The 18381-nt window shown below is 35.8% G+C and overlaps 3 protein-coding genes across 5 annotated transcripts; all 3 read right to left on the reverse strand.

The window, feature by feature from the left end:
* Positions 1-854: 854 nt before the first annotated feature.
* On the reverse strand, positions 855-9026 carry LOC136823663 (protein SpAN-like). Its single transcript, XM_067079836.1, has 10 exons — positions 8499-9026; positions 7926-7982; positions 7299-7605; positions 6791-6924; positions 5109-5150; positions 4454-4511; positions 4108-4264; positions 3188-3875; positions 2272-2475; positions 855-1235 (listed from the first exon to the last, which is right to left on the reverse strand). The coding sequence occupies exons 1-10, from the start codon at positions 8791-8793 to the stop codon at positions 1033-1035; spliced, it is 2145 nt and encodes a 714-aa protein (XP_066935937.1). The 5' UTR covers positions 8794-9026; the 3' UTR covers positions 855-1032.
* A 1910-nt stretch (positions 9027-10936) lies between these two features.
* LOC136823665 (uncharacterized oxidoreductase YrbE-like) lies at positions 10937-13584 on the reverse strand. Its single transcript, XM_067079838.1, has 5 exons — positions 13471-13584; positions 12922-13109; positions 12397-12528; positions 11776-12158; positions 10937-11490 (listed from the first exon to the last, which is right to left on the reverse strand). Exons 1-5 carry the CDS (start codon positions 13476-13478, stop codon positions 11164-11166), a joined length of 1038 nt encoding a protein of 345 aa, XP_066935939.1. The 5' UTR covers positions 13479-13584; the 3' UTR covers positions 10937-11163.
* Positions 13585-15176: 1592 nt separating this feature from the next.
* On the reverse strand, positions 15177-17918 carry LOC136823641 (TNF receptor-associated factor 6-like). 3 transcript variants are annotated; one of them, XM_067079818.1, is made up of 7 exons: positions 17700-17918; positions 17571-17616; positions 17158-17262; positions 16620-16784; positions 16248-16322; positions 16033-16110; positions 15177-15790 (listed from the first exon to the last, which is right to left on the reverse strand). In XM_067079818.1, the coding sequence occupies exons 1-7, from the start codon at positions 17876-17878 to the stop codon at positions 15200-15202; spliced, it is 1239 nt and encodes a 412-aa protein (XP_066935919.1). In that variant the 5' UTR covers positions 17879-17918; the 3' UTR covers positions 15177-15199. The 3 variants fall into 3 exon arrangements, with proteins under 3 accessions (XP_066935919.1, XP_066935920.1, XP_066935921.1); XM_067079820.1 differs by having other exon boundaries at positions 15709-15790; positions 16037-16110; XM_067079819.1 differs by lacking the exon at positions 16248-16322.
* Positions 17919-18381: the final 463 nt, after the last annotated feature.

Raw genomic sequence — 18381 nt, forward strand, 5'->3', positions numbered from 1 at the left:
CATCAAATGATAAGATTTTTCGATCAATGTTTTCCTTAAGGTGAACTCTATTGCTTGATACTTTCCTCCAAAATCCTCCAGCGATTTTATGTCTACACATTGAGTCTGAAATCGTGTGTGCTTATAAAGAACTTTTCATTTTCTGACTTGAGAAAATATATTTTTGAAACAAAATTGAACGGATAGCGAAATGGAACATAAACTTGCTTCGTGGACGAATTTTTATCTAATTTTCGTATATTAAAAGGCGAGAATCTTCAATACTGATTATTAGAATGTTCATAGCAAACTTGAGTTCTACTAAAAAGTCTTATTTCATCGGGCGAGCTTAGAATTTCTTTTGATACATTTTATAAAAGAAATCAAAAGACTTTAACGACCAATTACCGACACATTCAACTCCTGTTTTTCTTTATACCTCTATGGATCGATTAACTGAAAATCGATTTAAAAACTGCAAGAGATTCGAGAAGCAATTTTGTTCCTATCAGGATCAGGAACAAAATAAAATTTGTCCTGATCTAAAGGGTGCCCGACGAAGTGACGCAATCAACCCCTGTCGTCGGCCGCTGGTCTAAAATCGGGCATCTTGGGTAATAGCATAATTGATGTCTAAAATTATTAGACCCTCAAAAATTTTCCAGTACAACCTTTTTCAAATTTTTCTTTGAGTTCCTCGGAATTTCCAATTCTGTGGTTTTCTTATCAACCGCCAAACCACAAAAATTTGCAATGAATGTATAGTCTAAAGTTCTTTATTGGTTGAAAGTAAATTTTGAAGTGGTTATCTTTCAAACCACAAACCTTAAAAGTCACAGAGAACTCTCTGCCATATTCCTTGCCCAGTTCTAATCTAGTTTTGTTTAAATGCTATCATTGGTTGTGACATACTCCTCCTGCAATGATAGACTCTATAGATGTAGTTCCCTTAGCTCGATCATCGCTCATGTCGCAAAGCTAACGAACTTTACTAGCATATTTGGATGCTGAAATTTATCAAGAATGCCCAGGAATCCATAAATTGAGTTTTGTTTATCTCGGGCACGCCGGCTGTAAACTTTTCCTCGAACATAAAAATTTCTTATCCAATCCTTTAGTTTTTAAACAACTGAAATTCTCTGTATCCTCGTTGCTGTCACGTGATATAAACTCGTAAGGTGATTGGTCATCGTAACATAAATGTGTATTCGTTGATTTCTTGATAAGTATACATCGTCTGTTTCTCGAAGAAGAATCTAGAAAATAAAAATCCGACCTTTAAAATGAAACTCTGACTTCATTGCGTTCAATTTCTTGGTTCTCTAAACCTTTATATGCAGCTAAAAATATTTACTTTACGCTTTTCTTTAAATCTTTAAGTGCCACGGTCATTTTTTTCTAAATTTTTAAAAGAAAATCGCTAGTTCAAATTTTAAAGGCTTACATCTCCGGATCTAGAAGGAGTTAGAAGCTTGTTCATAGCTCGTTGGATAGCTTAGAGTCTCTTTTTTCTCGCCGAAGGCGCCGCCCAATTTAGAAAGGGCGGGGTGGGCGGCGGCTAAGATGGTTCTTTTAACAGTGTTAAGGGCTCTGGACATACCCAATTTTTCGATTTTACACAAACTTAAATGGCAATTTCCGCATTTTAAACATATTAATGTATAACTTTTTTTATATGTCCTGTTAAACCTACCCTTTTAGAATTTAAAAATCGAAAAATTGAAATGAAAAAATTAAATGAAGAAGAAAACGAAGAGTTTTTCGAAGAAGAGTATTTCACCTTTGAAAGCCCTAATCTCGGTAAAAATCAAACATTTTGGAATTTATTTTGGTTTAGGTGATGTATCTATTTAGTATCTAAAAATATAATTTCGGAAAATTTTTGTGGCAACTCATTTTTGGCAATTTTCTCCACTAAATTTCCATACCAAAACATAACTTGGGATGTAGCCAAATAGAAAATTTTTCCGAAAAAATCTAAATAAAGAAATTATTTGTCTTTAACTTAAAAAAAGTTTGAAACAATAAAATGATTTCCCCAAGGAGATTAGGCTTTTTTTGTTAAAAGTATATGAATAGCGCCGTTATGACGTTTTATTAAGGTCCATGCCACACTTATTCCTTAATTACTCATGATGTAATTACTTAAATTCATTTTTTCAAAAGCAGTTTGTTCTTAAACATGTCAAAGAAGCGAAAACAAAAGGTTTTATCTTCAAATTCTGAAATTGATTTTTCACTATGACCAGTGCCCTTAAAACTTTAAACCGCAAAATTTAAACTGATTATCACCTTTATTTGTGATTTCCATTTGAGGCAGTTCTGATCGTTTCCGGAAACAGAGATGGGTGTCCGCCCACAGACTGTCCGGTGATTGATGTGAAATATCTAAACACGTGCATCTGTTACATCGTTGAGCTTTGAGACCTGAACATCCACAGCTTGTTGGGAATCTCATATCTTCAACCCATTTGAAGTCGAATGGCCAACATGGAACTAAAAATTAAATTTTTGAGTGTACAAAATTTCTAGTGCACAACCCTGATAAAAGTGTGGAACCTTTAGCACGGCGATCTTTAGAGTAATGTTTAAAAATCGGGGAAACTAAAATTCATTTTTGTAATAAGTGCAGAACTGTTTTTTAAAACGGCCCCATTTTTCCACTCAATAAAGCCTATATGTGCTCTATTTGAAAACAAAAAAGTTTTTGATAAAAACTACTCAAAATCGGGAATTTTTTTGGAAAGTTTGATTTTAGATCCCTCAAAATCCCGCTTCATCCCGCTTTAGATCCCTCAAAATTGGAATCGATTTAATTCCCGATTGGGAAGAGCTAGAGTTCTCAAATTTTCACTGGACATTCGTTTTTAGCTTTCTTATGAGATAAAAGAAGAATCCTGTCGTTAAACATCGTCAATTTTTCTTTACGACCAAAATAAGGCATTTTTTTAATCCGATAAATCCGATTACAGATCGCCGTGTAGCATCCTCCTCCACCTTGCTTTTTTCTAAAATTTGTTGTTGAAAAGTTAGAATTGTTAATTGAATCATGGGATAGCAGGGCCACAAGTGATCTGTTAACGAATACCCGTTGCTAGACGTTTTGGACCAACAAGAAACCCTTATATGCGCAGTCCTGATTACTTACTACGCCTTACAGGAACTGTGAAATCACCGACTAATCCATTGAATTAAGATATTTACTTACAAAGGTTGACAGTAGGTGGTTGCATGGTGGTCGTTGTATCTGTCTTTATTTTCTTCTTCGGTGTCAATAAACCCAACATAAAGACTGCTTCTGGAGAAGGTTTCTCGTCTAATTCGTCGGAAGTTGAATCTGGTGGTAAAATCTCTTGTTCTTTACCGACGGTTGTCGTTGAAATTGTCGGTGGGTTCTCGGTAGTAGTCGTTTCTATTGTTGTTGGGATTTGGGTGGTTGTTGTCGTTGTGGTTTTAAGCGGGATGAGGTTGATCATGTCTTGTTCACTTTTCGTTCTTGTTGTCGTTGATGATGTTGTTGCGAGTTGTACGCCGAAAAGATCCAAGATTGGTATGGTGGTTGTGGTTTGAGTTGTGGTGGGCGTTGTGGTCATAGTGGGCGTTGTGGTTTTAAGCGGGATGAGGTTGATCATATCTTCTTCGCTTTTCGTTCTTGTGGTCGTTGATGATGTTGTTGCGATTTGTACGCCGAAAAGATCCAAGATTGGTATGGTGGTTGTGGTTTGAGTTGTGATGGGCGTTGTGGTCGTGGTGGGCGTTGTGGTCGTGGTGGGCGTTGTGGTTGTGGTTGTGGTGGTCGTTGTCGTTGACGTGGATGATGTTGTAGATGGCGTAGCTGTTGTGGTCGTGGTGGTTGTCATTGTTGTTGTCTGAATGGATGATTTGTAGTTTGGACACTATGGTGAAAAGAAAGACAATGTATTGCTATTTAAAGGAATATTCAATTAACTAATTAAATTACACTTAAGGCTCGATGACAATTTGATTAAAATCTTATTTACAGGTCCGACCTATACTAGAATTTGAAAAATATAGGAGCTTATCGAATAACAGAATGTCAAATCGTACAACTCCGTAAATTAATTTCAAGTTTTAAATCGCAATATCACAAATCACAAATATACTTACATAAGCGTGGTTAATTTGTTCTAAATCTGTTTTGCTGAAGCCAACTCGCTGTCCGATCCTTGATGGAGGGATGTTCTTTGGAACAATGGTTTTTAGTTTTCCTCTTTCATCACTGAATGAGTATTGGTTATAATGCATGATTGAATAGAGATCATAACTGAAAAGAAAGTGAACATTTTTAATGTGTACTTGAATTGGATTGGACTTGCGCGCTGGTTGTTAATATGGTCTTTGGACAAATAAGGACATTTTTTACGGATTACGTCTTTTTAATTTTCCATTTGGACTAAACTAAAACTAAGGGAACGACACTTGAACCCGTGAATAAGCGAGCAGTACAACTTACGGTGCTTTGAAGTCACTGACAGTTTTATGATCATATTTCTGAAAATTCAATTCCATTCCTAAAAGGATAGAAAGGTTTAAAAAAAGTGTTCAAGCCAGGATTCTCAAAAATAGACCTTTTCATAAATTACGTAAAGAGCAATATTTTCCTCGTTCTCCAAAATATTACTATGTGGTAATCAATTCTCAAAAAAACGTAATCAATTCTCAAAAAGACGTAATCAATTCTCAAAAAGACGTAATCAATTCTCAAAAAGACGTAATCAATTCTCAAAAAGACGTAATCAATTCTCAAAAAGACGTAATCAATTCTCAAAAAGACGTAATCAATTCTCAAAAAGACGTAATCAAAAGTGGAATATTATGAAATACTGTATAGGGAAGATAAAAAATGAAGAAAAAAAATAAACTTTTGTAGAATTATTGTGTTATGGTCACCATTTTTAAATCAAAATATCTTCAATCTTTGAACATTATCACTGTGAATTAGTGATAATTTGTGGGTTATATCTTTAGTCAAGTCAAAATCTTTCTAATCACAATTGTGCCTGTCCCACCACTACCATTAGAAATTTGTGCCTTTTTTCATGTGAAGAAAAGTTCAGTACAGGCCATGCCTAATCTGGCTAGTATAGTGTGAACGCTTCACGACTTACCAAATCTTATATTGTCGAAATTGATCTTAACGTGTCTGTCACCTGAAATAAAGAAACATGGATATTCGTTAAATTCGTTAAATCCCTTATCGGCCCTTTTTACGCCGGCCCTAGTTTAACGCCTGGTCTTATTACGCCACAGCCTGAATTAGGACCGTAAATAACGCCAAAATTTTTTAGAAGGGCTATTTATGCTTCAATTTACATTAAAATATCATTTTTCAGTAGTAAACTGTTGAAAATTCCATTGAAAATCACTGATTTTTGCGAAGTTTTAGCTATGGAGTAATACAGTAAAGCAATGGATAATCTTTTATCTTCGAATCATATACCCAAATCCTTTAAATAGAGAAAAATGGTCAAAAATAACGCCGCTTTTAGGCAAAATTTGCAAGATTTTGGCCCTTTTTACACCGGCCTTTTTAACGCCAGCATAGCAGATTGAATAATTTCCTTCAAGGCCAACGACAATGCGATAAAAGATTGAGCACTTAAGATGACAAACAAACAGAACAAGGAATCTTGGTCGTATTCTCAGGTACCTAATAGGCGTCCCACGTTATATACGTATATTTTTTATATATTTTTTGGAAATTTTCTATTCGGGAACTCTTATTCCCCTGTCCTCCTTCATTTTCGAAAAAATGATTTTCAAAATTCAGTATTTTGCCTGTCTTGATAGATTTCCAACTCGAGACGACTGACCTTTATATATCCCTGGACCAAGCTATATCCGCCATCTTTGATCGAAGTTTTTTGAAAGTTGGTACCCGTAAAGAAGCCGTTGTAGTGTTTGAAACTTTGCCTACCGACAAACGGCGCTACATCACTAGTGGACAAGCGAAACAAGAACTAGTGCTCTCTCCGCGGTTACCAATTTCAAAAAAACTCCGATCATAATATTTTGCTTGGCTGGCATTTAATAACTTGGTCTAGGGATATATAAAGGTCAGTGCTCGAGACATTGCGAGACATCGCGATACATTGTATTTGGACTTTGGAGGACGGTAGAGTGGCAGTAGAGGGATTTGTAATAACCCGCAGTTTTGACCTGCAAAATTGAGGACGATAAAAGTGCTGATTTATCGTTGTCCTCAGCTGGTTAGGATGTACCTTAAAGGAAGAAATTTTGGCGGAAAGAAAATTTGGCGGATTTGGCGGATTTGACTAAAATCCGCCAAATTAAGTTCCCGCCAAAAATTTATTTTTCCGCCATCCGCCAAATTAAATTCCCGCCAAATTAAACATTTTGAAAATATGATCTCTTTTAAGGTGTTTTTGCTATTTTTTCGCTGTTTTGACGCCATCTTAAGGTTAAATTTTTAAGCGACCGCCAAATTAAATTCCCGCCAAATTTAGTTTTTTCGTCCATCCGCCAAATTAAATTCCCTCTGAAAAAACTTTTTTGGTCATCCGCCAAATTAAATTCCCGCCAAAATTTCTTCCTTTAAGGTAGTCAAATTAGAACCTTACCGTCACGAAAAACACACATACATAAACTCGGTATTATTTCTCAAACCTAGCCAGGTCTTTGAGGTACCTGAAAATAGCCATTCGTATACAACCATAAAAGGTTGTAAGTTTTAACAAAGCAATAATTGAGACAGTAGGCGAAATCAAGTTAGTCAAACAACTTTTTGCGGAAAGAAAATTCACTTCCAGAAAAATAGAACAAAACATACGATCAGGTCTTGTATGTTCATGAAAGAAACCAAGGGTATGCATCAATTCATGAAGTAATGTTCCTTTGTATTCACATTTGCGAGCGATGCTTAGTTTTTGTTTGCCACCTGTTCTTCCCAAGTATGACCAACACCTGAAAGTAAAAGAGGTTCTTGTTGATTCGGAATCACATAACGGCCAATATAGACCAATACAATGCTCCTCTGAAATTTCGCAGAGATGTGTTTTTAACTCGAAAATTCCAATATTCGACTGTAATAAATTGCACGATTTAGCGGCGCTGTTTATCAAATCAGCGTCTGTTTGCGCGAAACCACTATATTGTAAAGATTTGTGCTATACTATCTGCTATTTTGTTAAGGTCTGTGATTCAGACTAGATGATCCTGGGACTCTAGCATTCAATTGATTACTAACCAATCCCCACCGGTGGTGCTTCTTCTCATTTAGATCATAACTTAGTTGGACACCCGAACCTCAATCAAAGTATCACTTAGTATTTACGAACCCTCTTTCTTTGACGAATTTGACGTAGTCTTTTTCATCTTTTTCTCTTTGAATAAATCGTATGCAAGTAAATTTCTTGTAGTCTTGGATAGCTTGTTGTAAAGCGAACCGAGCTCTGTCTTTTAAATCGTCTGATATCTTGTATGGGATCACCACGATGGAGCTACCATCTTTATCTTTCGTTACCGGCCATTTCAACGAGTCTTTTACTTCACGTTTTTCGGACACAGTCCCCGATTGCAGTTTCTCGACGGTATTGGTCCGTCTGATGTCACCTTCCAAGAATTTATCTTTGTCTTCGAGAGAAGCTATGTGAGAATTTCGATCGAAATTAGACTGCAGGGTTATAAAGGTTGACTGTTGCAAAATTTGTTGAATTTTGTCTGCAGGTTGCTCGAGTGGCAAAGGAAAATATGATTTTATTACTCTGTCACCTTGCTAATTTTCCATAGGACTTCTAAAAGTCAAACAACGAGGGGATGGAAATAATTATTGATTCATTAGTCTTCATTTATACGCGAATCAGCTAAAAACCAGTCGAAAAGCAGTCGAAAATCGCACTGAAATCGTCAATTATTTAACAACAATAGCACAGGGTATTTTACACCGAAGATCTGACTTTACGAACCTTTTTCTTCGGCTTCGTGTTCTTCTTCCAGTTCTTTTTCACTGGTCGCTTTCAATCCTAAAAGAAGAGGCGGATCTAAATTGATAAAGGTTTTGTCTTTCAAAGCACCCCCATACAACCTCCTCGTTCCCAATCTGACTCGAAATCTTTATCCAACTTTCTACATAATGTTCGATAAGTATTCACCACCATTGATTTCACCGGATAGTTACGTAGAGAGGATTCAGTTTATGCGAAAAATATGAAGATGCAAAATGGAACAATGACCAGAACTCGAACTAGAGAAGAGTCGCTCTAACCTTTTCCAAGGAAGGAAAAGCGAAGTAGTAGATTTTACATTCAATCCAGCGTCCGTGTTAAACCCATGCGGCTCACGCGTTTCGAATAGGAAATAAGTGCCTTCATTTCCCATCCAAGAGTTTCATATCTAGCCCCTTGGGGTTTAAAAGCAATGGCTGATCCTAAGATTAAAAAAAGTTGAAAAGTTGGAACATAAGGCTGCATATGACACAAGAAAAAAACTTAAGACAATATTGTAGATCATCACAAAATGAACAAAAACTTCCACTACACCTTCTTCTCCGTTGACCACTTCATTTGTTTCTTTCAACACTTCTTCATTTGCATTCTCACTTCGCCGCCCGCCATCATTTTTCGTTGTTTCCGCCCCTAAACCGCCATCATACTCTCTTAAAGAGGCGTTTATCCATTCTCTAAAACTGTTGTCTCTTTTCCCGAACAAATTCTCTTGTTTCGGCTTCTCCTTATGGAAACCAAATCGTTGTCGAATAAGCGGTGAAATTCTCGCTAGTGTCAGAGATTCATATACATGGATTAAAGTTAGGAGTGTCAAAGCTGTTTTGAACATTGTTTTTCAATACGAAATATTTTCTTGTTTTATTTTTCGAATTTCCTTGATTGCTTCATTTTCAGTTAAAGTTGACGAGATATCGTCTCAATACCCTACCAATAAATGCATTAATAAATAAATAAATGCATAAATAAATCTAATCAGAATTTCCACGATTAATTGTAAAATTCCTTTTAATTAATGTACATAAAACCAATCAAATGTGTATATAGCTCATTAGTATAATTGATGCAAACATGTTTATGAACTTTCTAGTTTTGAAAATACATTCAAATTTCTCTTCTTGGGAATTGATTAAATTTCGAACAGTTTCGACAAACATTTCTGTCTGTTTGCAAAGTTTGTACAATAAGTTTTTGAATCTTTTTTAAAAAATGGTCGAAAAATCCGCAAGATTTTCTTTTCACTACAATTTCTTCCCTCGAGGTAGTTCCGAGAATTAATATTGAAGATTTCATTTCTTCTAAAACTTTTTTGAAATTCTTTTCGTTTCATATATTTAGCGTCAAAGTAGCTTGAGTTCGTTTGACAATAGTTAGTTTCAATATTAAGGCAAGGTGAAGCGTGATGCTACAGATCAACTCTGTGTTTTGACTGGACTCACCAGCCTCTTTAATTTATAGGTACAGTCTGTTTTTTTGCAACAACTTTTCTTTAATCCGAAACACTCATAACGACAAAAACACTCCCACTTCTGTTTGATCACTTTGAAAAAGATTTTTTGCGATTTTTAGGCTTAAAAAAAAGAAAAAAGGACCAGGGCCAATACTCTCTATTTTAAGCATGCAGTTTTTAAAGAATACTTAGGCTCAATTTCGGCAAAAAGTAAGCATAATGCTAAGCTGAAAGAAAAAATTCGTGCAACTTTTCTAAAACGCTGACCTTTTTAGGGTTACTTTTAAAGCTTTCTTAGAACAAAGACTTTCGCATGCGGCGCAAAGTTACAAAGAAAACTTTCATTGAGCCGAATCAATATTCCGACTAAGAGATTTGAAATTTTCATGAACCCAAAGAAAATCAACAAATCTAAGCATATAAACAAGTAATACTTTTATGGACCTACCTGGTTATGCATTCAACAAATATAATTGATATCTACGTGACCAAGACCGTTAAACAATCATTCAGAAAACAAATAGTGACGATCTATTAAAATTATTTGTTTCTTATAAAAAAACGTTTAGAAACGAAAATTTCATGCTCTTGAAATAATCTTTCATATTCAAGACTTCGTGAGCAAAAAAAACATCTATCTCATCAAAAATTGAGTAATGTGGCTAAGAACATTGATGTATGCTTATTAATAGTGATTCTTATAAATAAAGATGCGTTTTTGAACTGAAAATTTTTTTTTTTACAAAAATCTGCTTGAGCCATCTTTTACCTACTTTCATGCAAAAAAAACAAAAAACCCTTTTTTTAGCCGTTTTTTGGCCCAAATTTGCCCAAAAACATTTTTTTTCGAAAATCGGGCTCCGTCACATTCGAGGGTTTATAGTTATGCATCTTTGTGCAAAAAATCATAAAGAATGAAAAAGCCAATCTCGAGAAAAGCTAATACCTAAGTAATTGATAATGTGCTTATAAAGAAATATCGAATTTGGCCAGTTTTTCTATAAAAACACGCTAAGCAACCAAAATTGCATGTCTAAACACACATACTCTCTAAAATTAAGCCCTCATGAGCAAAAAAAAACATCTATCTCATAAAAAAATTGAGGAATTCGACTAAGAACATTGATGTATGCTTATTAAGATAAACTTGTGTTTTTTGAGCCAACAAAATTTTTTTGCAAAGTCTGCTTGAGCCATCTTTTACCTATGATGGTACCCTACTTTCATGTAAAAAATCAGAAAAAATTAATGATCCAATTTTTCACTAAGTCCAAAAAGCCCGTTTTTTAGCCGTTTTTTTTTGCCCAAAATTTTTTTTTCGAAAATCGGGCTCCGTCACATTTTGGCCACCACCACTTTGCACCTTTGTACCAAAAATCAAAAGATTCCTATATGATTCAATCCTGAGAAAAGTTGGTAAAAGACGAACGAACGGACGGACGAACGAACAAACACAGGTTGATTTATAGGACCTCCACCGGGGCAGGTCCAAAAAGAGTGTAGTTAATAATAATATCAATTTGAGTTAATTTGGTTCTATACAATATTTTTGGTGCAGTGCATCTAACAGAATTGGTTTCTAATACAAATTTGTCGTTAAAAGAGTAATTTTAAAAAACATTACCCTAATTTTATAATTGTTCACAAAAAAAAAATTATTAAGTTTTGAAAAAAGAATCTACGCGACGGTCGCACACAATTCATGTTACTAAGTCAAGTTTCTTTTCAAAACATGTCATTTAGCATAGCCAATCAAAGGACTGGTTCATACGTCAAAGCATCCTTGTTAATTCTCATTGGTTTTCCTGCCTTATGCGATTCTTCGCAAGCTGAAGCAATCAAGCTGATCATTGCCACATCTGTTTTACTAATACATGGTTGTTTTCCACCAATGACCTCTAAGAAATGATCTATCTCTGCAGCATAACCTTCAGGATAACGTTGAGGAAAAGAGAATTTCAACAAGTCGTTACTGACACTTGATTGGGTGGATTTTCGTAATGAAGTCTTGTGTTGGTTTTCTGATTGGAGCATTCCTTTATCACCGAGAACTTCTACACGTTGATCGTAACCATACACCTATGGTCAAAATAGATGCTTGGTAAGATAAAATACTTAACTGAGGACCTTGATAATTCGTTGAAAATCTCTTCACCCAGGACATTTTTATTTCAACCCAACTGATGATTGACATTTGAGAATAAGTTTCTGAAAGTTTCTTTTTTAAGAACTTCTTACTCCGAATTTAAAACTGTATCAAATAACATAAAAAAGTGCATGTTACCCTAATAAGACCGTAGGATGAATATTTTGCAGTCTCAAACAAAGCTTCTACGCGAAAAGAATATACTAATGCTCACTTACGGCAAGACGTGACAAATCAATTTGTCCGATAGCACCAGACGGAAATTTCATTGAAATGGACACCGTATCAACATCATTCATATCTGCAATGAACTTTCGAAACGCATGCGCGTAAGTAAATACTTCTACAGGGTATTCACCTAACACCCATGACGCCATATCGATATCGTGGACAGCGCAGTCGTGGAAAATACCGCCCGATATTTTGAGGTAGGCTTCACTTGGCAATGGTGAGTCACGACTGCAGACTTTTACCATGTGTACTTTTCCGATTTCTCCTTGAGCGACGGCGTTCTTGAGGGACGCGTGTGTTTCATCAAAACGGCGGTTGAATGCACAGAATAACGAAACGCCGTTGCGTTCGGCTTCCTCGTAGCAAGAAACTAGAAATGGAAAATGATTCGATATTGAATCAGAAACCAATCAATGTTATTATGAATCAGCCTCCTCTGTTAGATTAGACTAACATGTCTCTTTAGAGTAGTTTGTTGCGCGTTTGTTATATCGATGAGCCTTGACAAGCTTTGATGGCAGTGCTTTAAAACGAGCATTTTTCATCAATGAAAAGGATTTCCAAACTTTTCACAGTAGATTTAATAAGGATTATTATGGTTTCAATACCTGTATCTTTTAACGACTCAGCGATTGGTTTTTCACAGAAGATGGTCTTCTTAGCTTCGATGCATTTCTTGACGAAGAATTCGTGTGTATAAGTCACTGTTGCTATGATCACTCCTTTAACCTCTGGATCGTCTACAAAATCAAGAATAGAGAAGATTAGGTTTTTTCAGCAGGTGGCTGGCTGTCCGTTTTCTTTTGTCAGTAAACTCTTTACCTCGAATCTTTCCACAACTCGAGAATAATTTATTTTAATAATTAAATTCTCAAACCAAGAATCTCTACAAACTCAGTCTCCCGAACTCGAACAATCTTATTTCAATCCATGTGATGTTCGAACTGTAAGAGCTATAATAATGACAAAATATTTCTAGTTGAAAATTGTGTACCGTTCCTCTGTGGTTTTCACCAAATACCATATCCCGAGATAAAAATCTGGCTTTTACCATCACCGTAAGTCACCTTGAAACCCCGTCATCCCGTGTATTTTTCCCACGAAAAAGATAAGATCAGACAAAAAAGTTTTACCTTGTACTTTCTTGAAATCATCAGTATGTACCACAATAGTATCGTTCAACCCAAAATTTCGTTTCACTTCTTCAGCACGTGCTGTGTCAATCTCTACGAAATATTTGATGTGTACACGTGGGTTTCGTACACAGTTCCCTGTGTGGATTGAACCGGCTCGACCCAGGCCACAAATAGCAATACTCACTCTGAAATTTGAAAAATTGAAAAGATTTTTGGTGGACTGGAAAATATTCCAGATATTTGGGATTTCGCAGTGACCAGGGAGGGGGTACTTAGGCAAGTGAAGGTACGGGTAAGTGTGGAAAAATCAGAAAATTAAATCTCAGTCCCATTTTTTTTCCCCTAAAAACATCGAAATTTGTCCAAATAGGGGTTGCAAAATTCACTTTCCGAATTTTCTCCTTTTTAGTCCCAGTAAGGGTACGAGGGCCGAAAACCGGACGGCACCCTCCGTCATTTAGTTAACCTAGTACCGGGCCTGGGACGGTGACTACGAAAAATACCTTTTTCGAGAGGAATTCTGGGTCATGTGTGAAAAATACAAACCTTTCCATGGTTGTAAGCTTGTTTGTATGTTGATCTCTCAGTAGATAGTTTTCAATGGATATATCTTATCTTTTTTCAATTATTTTTTTACTAGAAAATACAAAATAAATCAAATGGTGAATGAATAAGGTTCAAACTTTTATAAATTATCATTAGAATTTTTCAGGATTTTTGCTCTTTGCTGCTTACCAAAATGAACCCCTTTAAGGCATTTTTCTCAAATGAACAACCTGTTCGTACAAATAAATAGTTTAAGTCAATCCAAATTTTGCAGGCCAATGGCAGTAAAAAACCTTGAAGGAACTATTTTAACAAGAACTAAGCTACATAATACATTTTTCAGATTTTAGCTACGCGCAAATATTAGTTCTCTCGAAGGTGGCTTCCATAATTTACATGTGGTCCAGCTATGACCGTGGGCACACTAAAAGTCTAAAGTCTTGAGCAACAACCAAACAGTAAGAAACTTCAAGATGAATGACACTCATAATGGTTGCAAGAGTTTTGTACTTGTGTCTCTATATTTCTAAACCGCTAACAGTGTTTTTTTAACCTCTTATATAGTTAAACGTAAATAAACAAACAACCCAATATGGTCTTGTGAACAACCAACAATAATAAACAACTTCAATAAGATAATTCATGACTATCAACTCGGTGTAAAATATAAGGGCTTTCATCCTCATTAGCGCTCTATTTCCATTTGCATAAGTGCTAAACATAAGGGCTTTTAAAAAGTACGATGAAAACTGCGACATATCTTCACTCACCGACAAGTCGTCATTTCGACACGGAGATCATGAGAAAGCAAACAACCTGCAAAAACAATTCTGTAGTGTTTTGTCATAAGAAGATCTTCCTGGTTTCCAACGCAGAACAGAGCATGATATTGCTGACATCTTCATAACCAAAGATATGATAAAGAAAGGCTCACGTGTGTGGATACAAAGAAACCATTTGGTCTCTTTCAAGGTAAATGAAGAAGACAATGGCTGAAGGGGTTTTATTTGAGCATTGGAGGCTTCGCATGGGCATGACGTGGGCATGGCTTGGCAGTTTTGTCAACTCTAAGTTCGGTTTAGTTAAACAAGATTTCACCAACTTAACTCCAGAGATCCTCCGTAGACATATGTAAACTACCTTTGATCGACCTCATCTCGCAAACACGTCAATTTGCGTGTGGAAGTTCAAAGACGACTCTTATAGCGAGAGACGTAAAATACTCCACTTACCAACATTCGAATTTCGAAGACAAATTTGTGATATGGTCCAGGTGTACACTTATCCTTTTGATGATAAAGCAACAATACCCAACCCATTGATCAGAAACCACGTCCAAACCGAAGATATGCTCATAAACTCTTATCACAGCTCGCGAACGACGGCTTTTACGGAACACGAACAAAGCCTTCTACTACAGGTGTGTAAGCTACCAATTTTGTGTAAGCAGGAAAGGGAGCCTCCAGGAAAACCATCGCTTGAGTGCGATACAAGAAGAGTTTAAACAAGATCGAGCAGAGGCCTGCGACCCTGACTTGTAAATCTCTTACACAGGGCAGGGCATAGGGAATTTTCCATGTGGGTATTCTACTGGGTAAGTTTTGAAGTTTTGAAAACTTATCAACGATCTACAAACATGGTCATATTATGTCAAAAAAAAAGAAGCAAATTTACAAGAGAAAATAACGAATGAAATTAATACGAACTTAGTTCTGATTGGTTCTTATCTTTAATGGTGTTCAATGTTGACCTGTAAACGTAAGACATTATTTTCAACCAGATTTGAAACTTCAGTCCATGAAACGTATTTAGGGATCCCCCAGTCCCCTTGTTTCTTATTCATTTCTGGCTTCCGAAAAGCACCCGTCTTTTCGTACCCATCTTTTGTTACAGTTCGTTTGCATTTACGAAGCTCGTCTTCGTATAAGATACACCAATAAAGTGTGGCATTCATTGGCCAATCCACAAGATCATCGTAGCTTCCATATGCACAGTTGAAAAAAATAGATAAATGATCAGCTGATTTTTGGTTGTGTCCTTTTAGAAATATAAACATTGTCATTTTCTGTAAACGAGATGTAAAAAAGTAGCGTTTGATTGGCACGCCTGATACAGCTTCGCGGAATTTTCGTTGAAAATCATCGATTTGGATAATGTGCTCATCTTTGAAAAGTGAATAGCAGGGATTTACCGCCATTTTTTCTTGATTTGACTTAAGAGCAATAATTTCATTCTGTTGTTCAGTAATTTTGTTTAGAGCGAGCGACAAATGGTATTGAGTGGCATCGTTGTTGTGCTTGAGCGAATTGTCAATAGTCGTCTAAATCAAACAAATGATGGGGTGTTTCTATACTGTTAGAAGTTAAAGTACCAAAATTTAGTTTTGCGTCACCTTTCTTTTTAGAGACGATTCCAGCCTGGAAATCGCGTATATATTACAAAGATTTATCATTTTATCTCACTAGCTTGTTAAAAGTTTTAAAACCACTCAACAAAATAATTGGGCAAACAGGCTTGGACAAAAGACGAACAAAGCATGCATAAAAATCGTTGTTTCAAAACCTGCTTTTGACAGCCTAAAAGGACAAATTCGCATGGCTTCGGTACTTTGACACATTCATCTGAGATATGAAACTTCATCTAAGAGAAATGAAAATAAATAAATAACATGATTCGTTTCATTATTACAATATCTCAATATCGAGCACCTCTGATAAAAGGGCACGGGATTGGAATTTTTGAGAATGCCACCATTAAGATAGGGTTAAAGAGCATACCTGATTTCTTGGAATGTTTGTTTTAGTGCAAAAATCACAACACAGTGGAAATATATCGCAACTGCACAGATGTTCCTAAAATAACGAAAACAAACAGCAAAAAGATTATTTGGTAACTGCTTTAACGTTCGAAAACCCATAGTACAGTATCTACAGCAGAAGGTATTCACGAGATAAAACTTCTCCTGATAAACTAATAAGGTACGAACTAAAGCACACAGTAACTAAGATAATTTCAAAACTCAATACACATCGGCAGTGAGGTTTTGGGATCAAGGAAGACCCAGGGAAATCTGGTGCATAAATTTAAGGGGTACAAAATCTCTTAGCGGTTGACATTTTTGGACTCCAGTTAGAAAAAGCGTATAGAACCTTTTCAGTATAAAAAGCATAATCTTCGAAACAAAACGGGCAACTTTTAAGTCTGTATTGACAAGCTTCTGTGTTGTGCTCAACCAAAAAGCGTCTTTGAAATTTCTCTTTGCATTCTTCTACTCGGCATGGCACTTCTTGAAATTCGCATGTACTTAGATGGTTCTAAGAAAAATATATCAGCGTCAGTGAATGAACGGATACAAAGACTTGAATGATAGTTGCTCGACAAAAACAAAAGGGTACACAAGAAAATCTCCCATCGCAAATAAAATGTTTCTATGTCGTTGTTCACATGACTAAAGGTTAAATCTCAAAATTAGTACCTTACAAAATTTAAAGTTTTCCTGTGGTGGTCTGAGATTGCCCTTTTTCCATGTAGAGAGTAGATGCTTTCATATGAAAAAAAGGCCAATCTCAAAGAGATGACAGAATTGCAAGATTTCCAATTTTCCAAGACACTTATTTTGAGATTTAACCTTTAGTCATGTGGACGACGGATGTTATATTAAATAAGATAAGTGCTTCGATACAAAACCTGTAGATTACGCAATTCCTGATGTATCTCACATCCATCTTTGTGGTTCCTACACTTGACCATACGACTGAGTATCTCTCGTTCTTTCCCTTTATCATTGAACAACTGAAGTTAAGAAAAAAAAACCACTATTTCTTAAAACTTTCGGAAAAAATTAACTAATCTTGATGCTCTAATAAGATGCTAGCTAAATAATCTATTAATCTGTCTAGTTTGCCCAGACCCAGCTAATAAGTATGGTTCTTTAAAAACATAATTTCTTATTAAAAATCTTTAAAAAAGTCTTAAAAATAAAATTCCTTCTCTTTCTTTAGTGCCTGAATTTATCCCATTTCTACCACATGAAGGAGTTTTCAGAAGCAAATAAGGGCCTGGGGAAAGGTACTTTTAAGGCCTAAAAAACATGCTTTTACCTTCATCGAGCGTCGGTCTTTGGGGCATGTATACTCATCATTATTGCTGTCAAAAAATGTTTGAAAAAATTAACTCCCCAATTTAAGCTTTTAAGTCTTTTAGGACATCTTTAAATTTAATGCACTTACTTTTTCTTTAGAGCTTTAACACAACTTTTGCAAAATCGATGTCCGCAACTTTCAGACTGCATCGGTTCACGTAGAACGAAAAGACAAATGGAACAAGTGACGTCATCCATCTCATCATAATCTTTGACAAAATCCACTTCATACCCACCTTTTGTATTTGCTGTTGTCTGTGGTGGCATTTTGATTAACTATTGGAATATTTTTTTCTTTTGTTTTTCTGTGAGAAAATACAACAAAATGTTACTAACAAAATCAGTCTCAGGAATCTCAACCTCTTTTATATTTTATACCTTAAGGGAAGAAATTTTCGCGGGAATTTAATTTCGCGGTTGGTCAAATTATTTTTTTTCGCGGGAATTTAATTTCGCGGTTCATCGATTTTCGAAAGATTCGCGGGAATTTAATTTCGCGTTTGGAGGATATTCTTGGCCAAAAGCGTTATTAAATAAGCAAAAAACCTGTTTTAAGGCTTGAAATAGTACGAATTTGGGGGAATGCGTGAAATAAATTTTATTTCGCGGGAATTTAATTTCGCGGTTTGACGATTTTGTAAAATTTCGCGGGAACTTAATTTCGCGGTTTTGGGCAAAATCCGCGAAAACCGCGAAATTAGGTTCCCGCGAAAATTTCTTCCCTTAAGGTATGCTATCTAGTCATCTGATGGGTCATAAAGAAAGCTTGA

This window comes from Clytia hemisphaerica, unplaced genomic scaffold, assembly GCF_902728285.1.
Source record: "Clytia hemisphaerica strain Z4C2 unplaced genomic scaffold, Clytia hemisphaerica genome assembly, whole genome shotgun sequence".
In the NCBI taxonomy this organism is placed as follows: domain Eukaryota; kingdom Metazoa; phylum Cnidaria; class Hydrozoa; order Leptothecata; family Clytiidae; genus Clytia; species Clytia hemisphaerica.

What these genes read in the sequence shown, in the direction of transcription:
- LOC136823663 (XM_067079836.1), bottom strand. Translation starts at nt 8,793, where the DNA reads ATGTTCAAAACAGCTTTGACACTCCTAACTTTAATCCATGTATATGAA. An exon ending in AACAAATTAACCACGCTTAT is followed by an intron (nt 3,876 to 4,107) that starts GTAAGTATATTT and finishes TTTTCACCATAG; the next exon opens with TGTCCAAACTACAAATCATC. An exon ending in ACCACCTACTGTCAACCTTT is followed by an intron (nt 2,476 to 3,187) that starts GTAAGTAAATAT and finishes TTTAATTTTTAG; the next exon opens with TTCCATGTTGGCCATTCGAC.
- LOC136823665 (XM_067079838.1), bottom strand. An exon ending in TGATTTCAAGAAAGTACAAG is followed by an intron (nt 12,529 to 12,921) that starts GTAAAACTTTTT and finishes TTGATTTTGTAG; the next exon opens with ACGATCCAGAGGTTAAAGGA. An exon ending in TTGATTTGTCACGTCTTGCC is followed by an intron (nt 11,491 to 11,775) that starts GTAAGTGAGCAT and finishes TTTTGACCATAG; the next exon opens with GTGTATGGTTACGATCAACG.
- LOC136823641 (XM_067079818.1), bottom strand. Translation starts at nt 17,878, where the DNA reads ATGCCACCACAGACAACAGCAAATACAAAAGGTGGGTATGAAGTGGAT. An exon ending in ATGCTTTTTATACTGAAAAG is followed by an intron (nt 16,323 to 16,619) that starts GTTCTATACGCT and finishes TCGTTATTTTAG; the next exon opens with GAACATCTGTGCAGTTGCGA. An exon ending in CAAACATTCCAAGAAATCAG is followed by an intron (nt 16,111 to 16,247) that starts GTATGCTCTTTA and finishes CATTTCTCTTAG; the next exon opens with ATGAAGTTTCATATCTCAGA.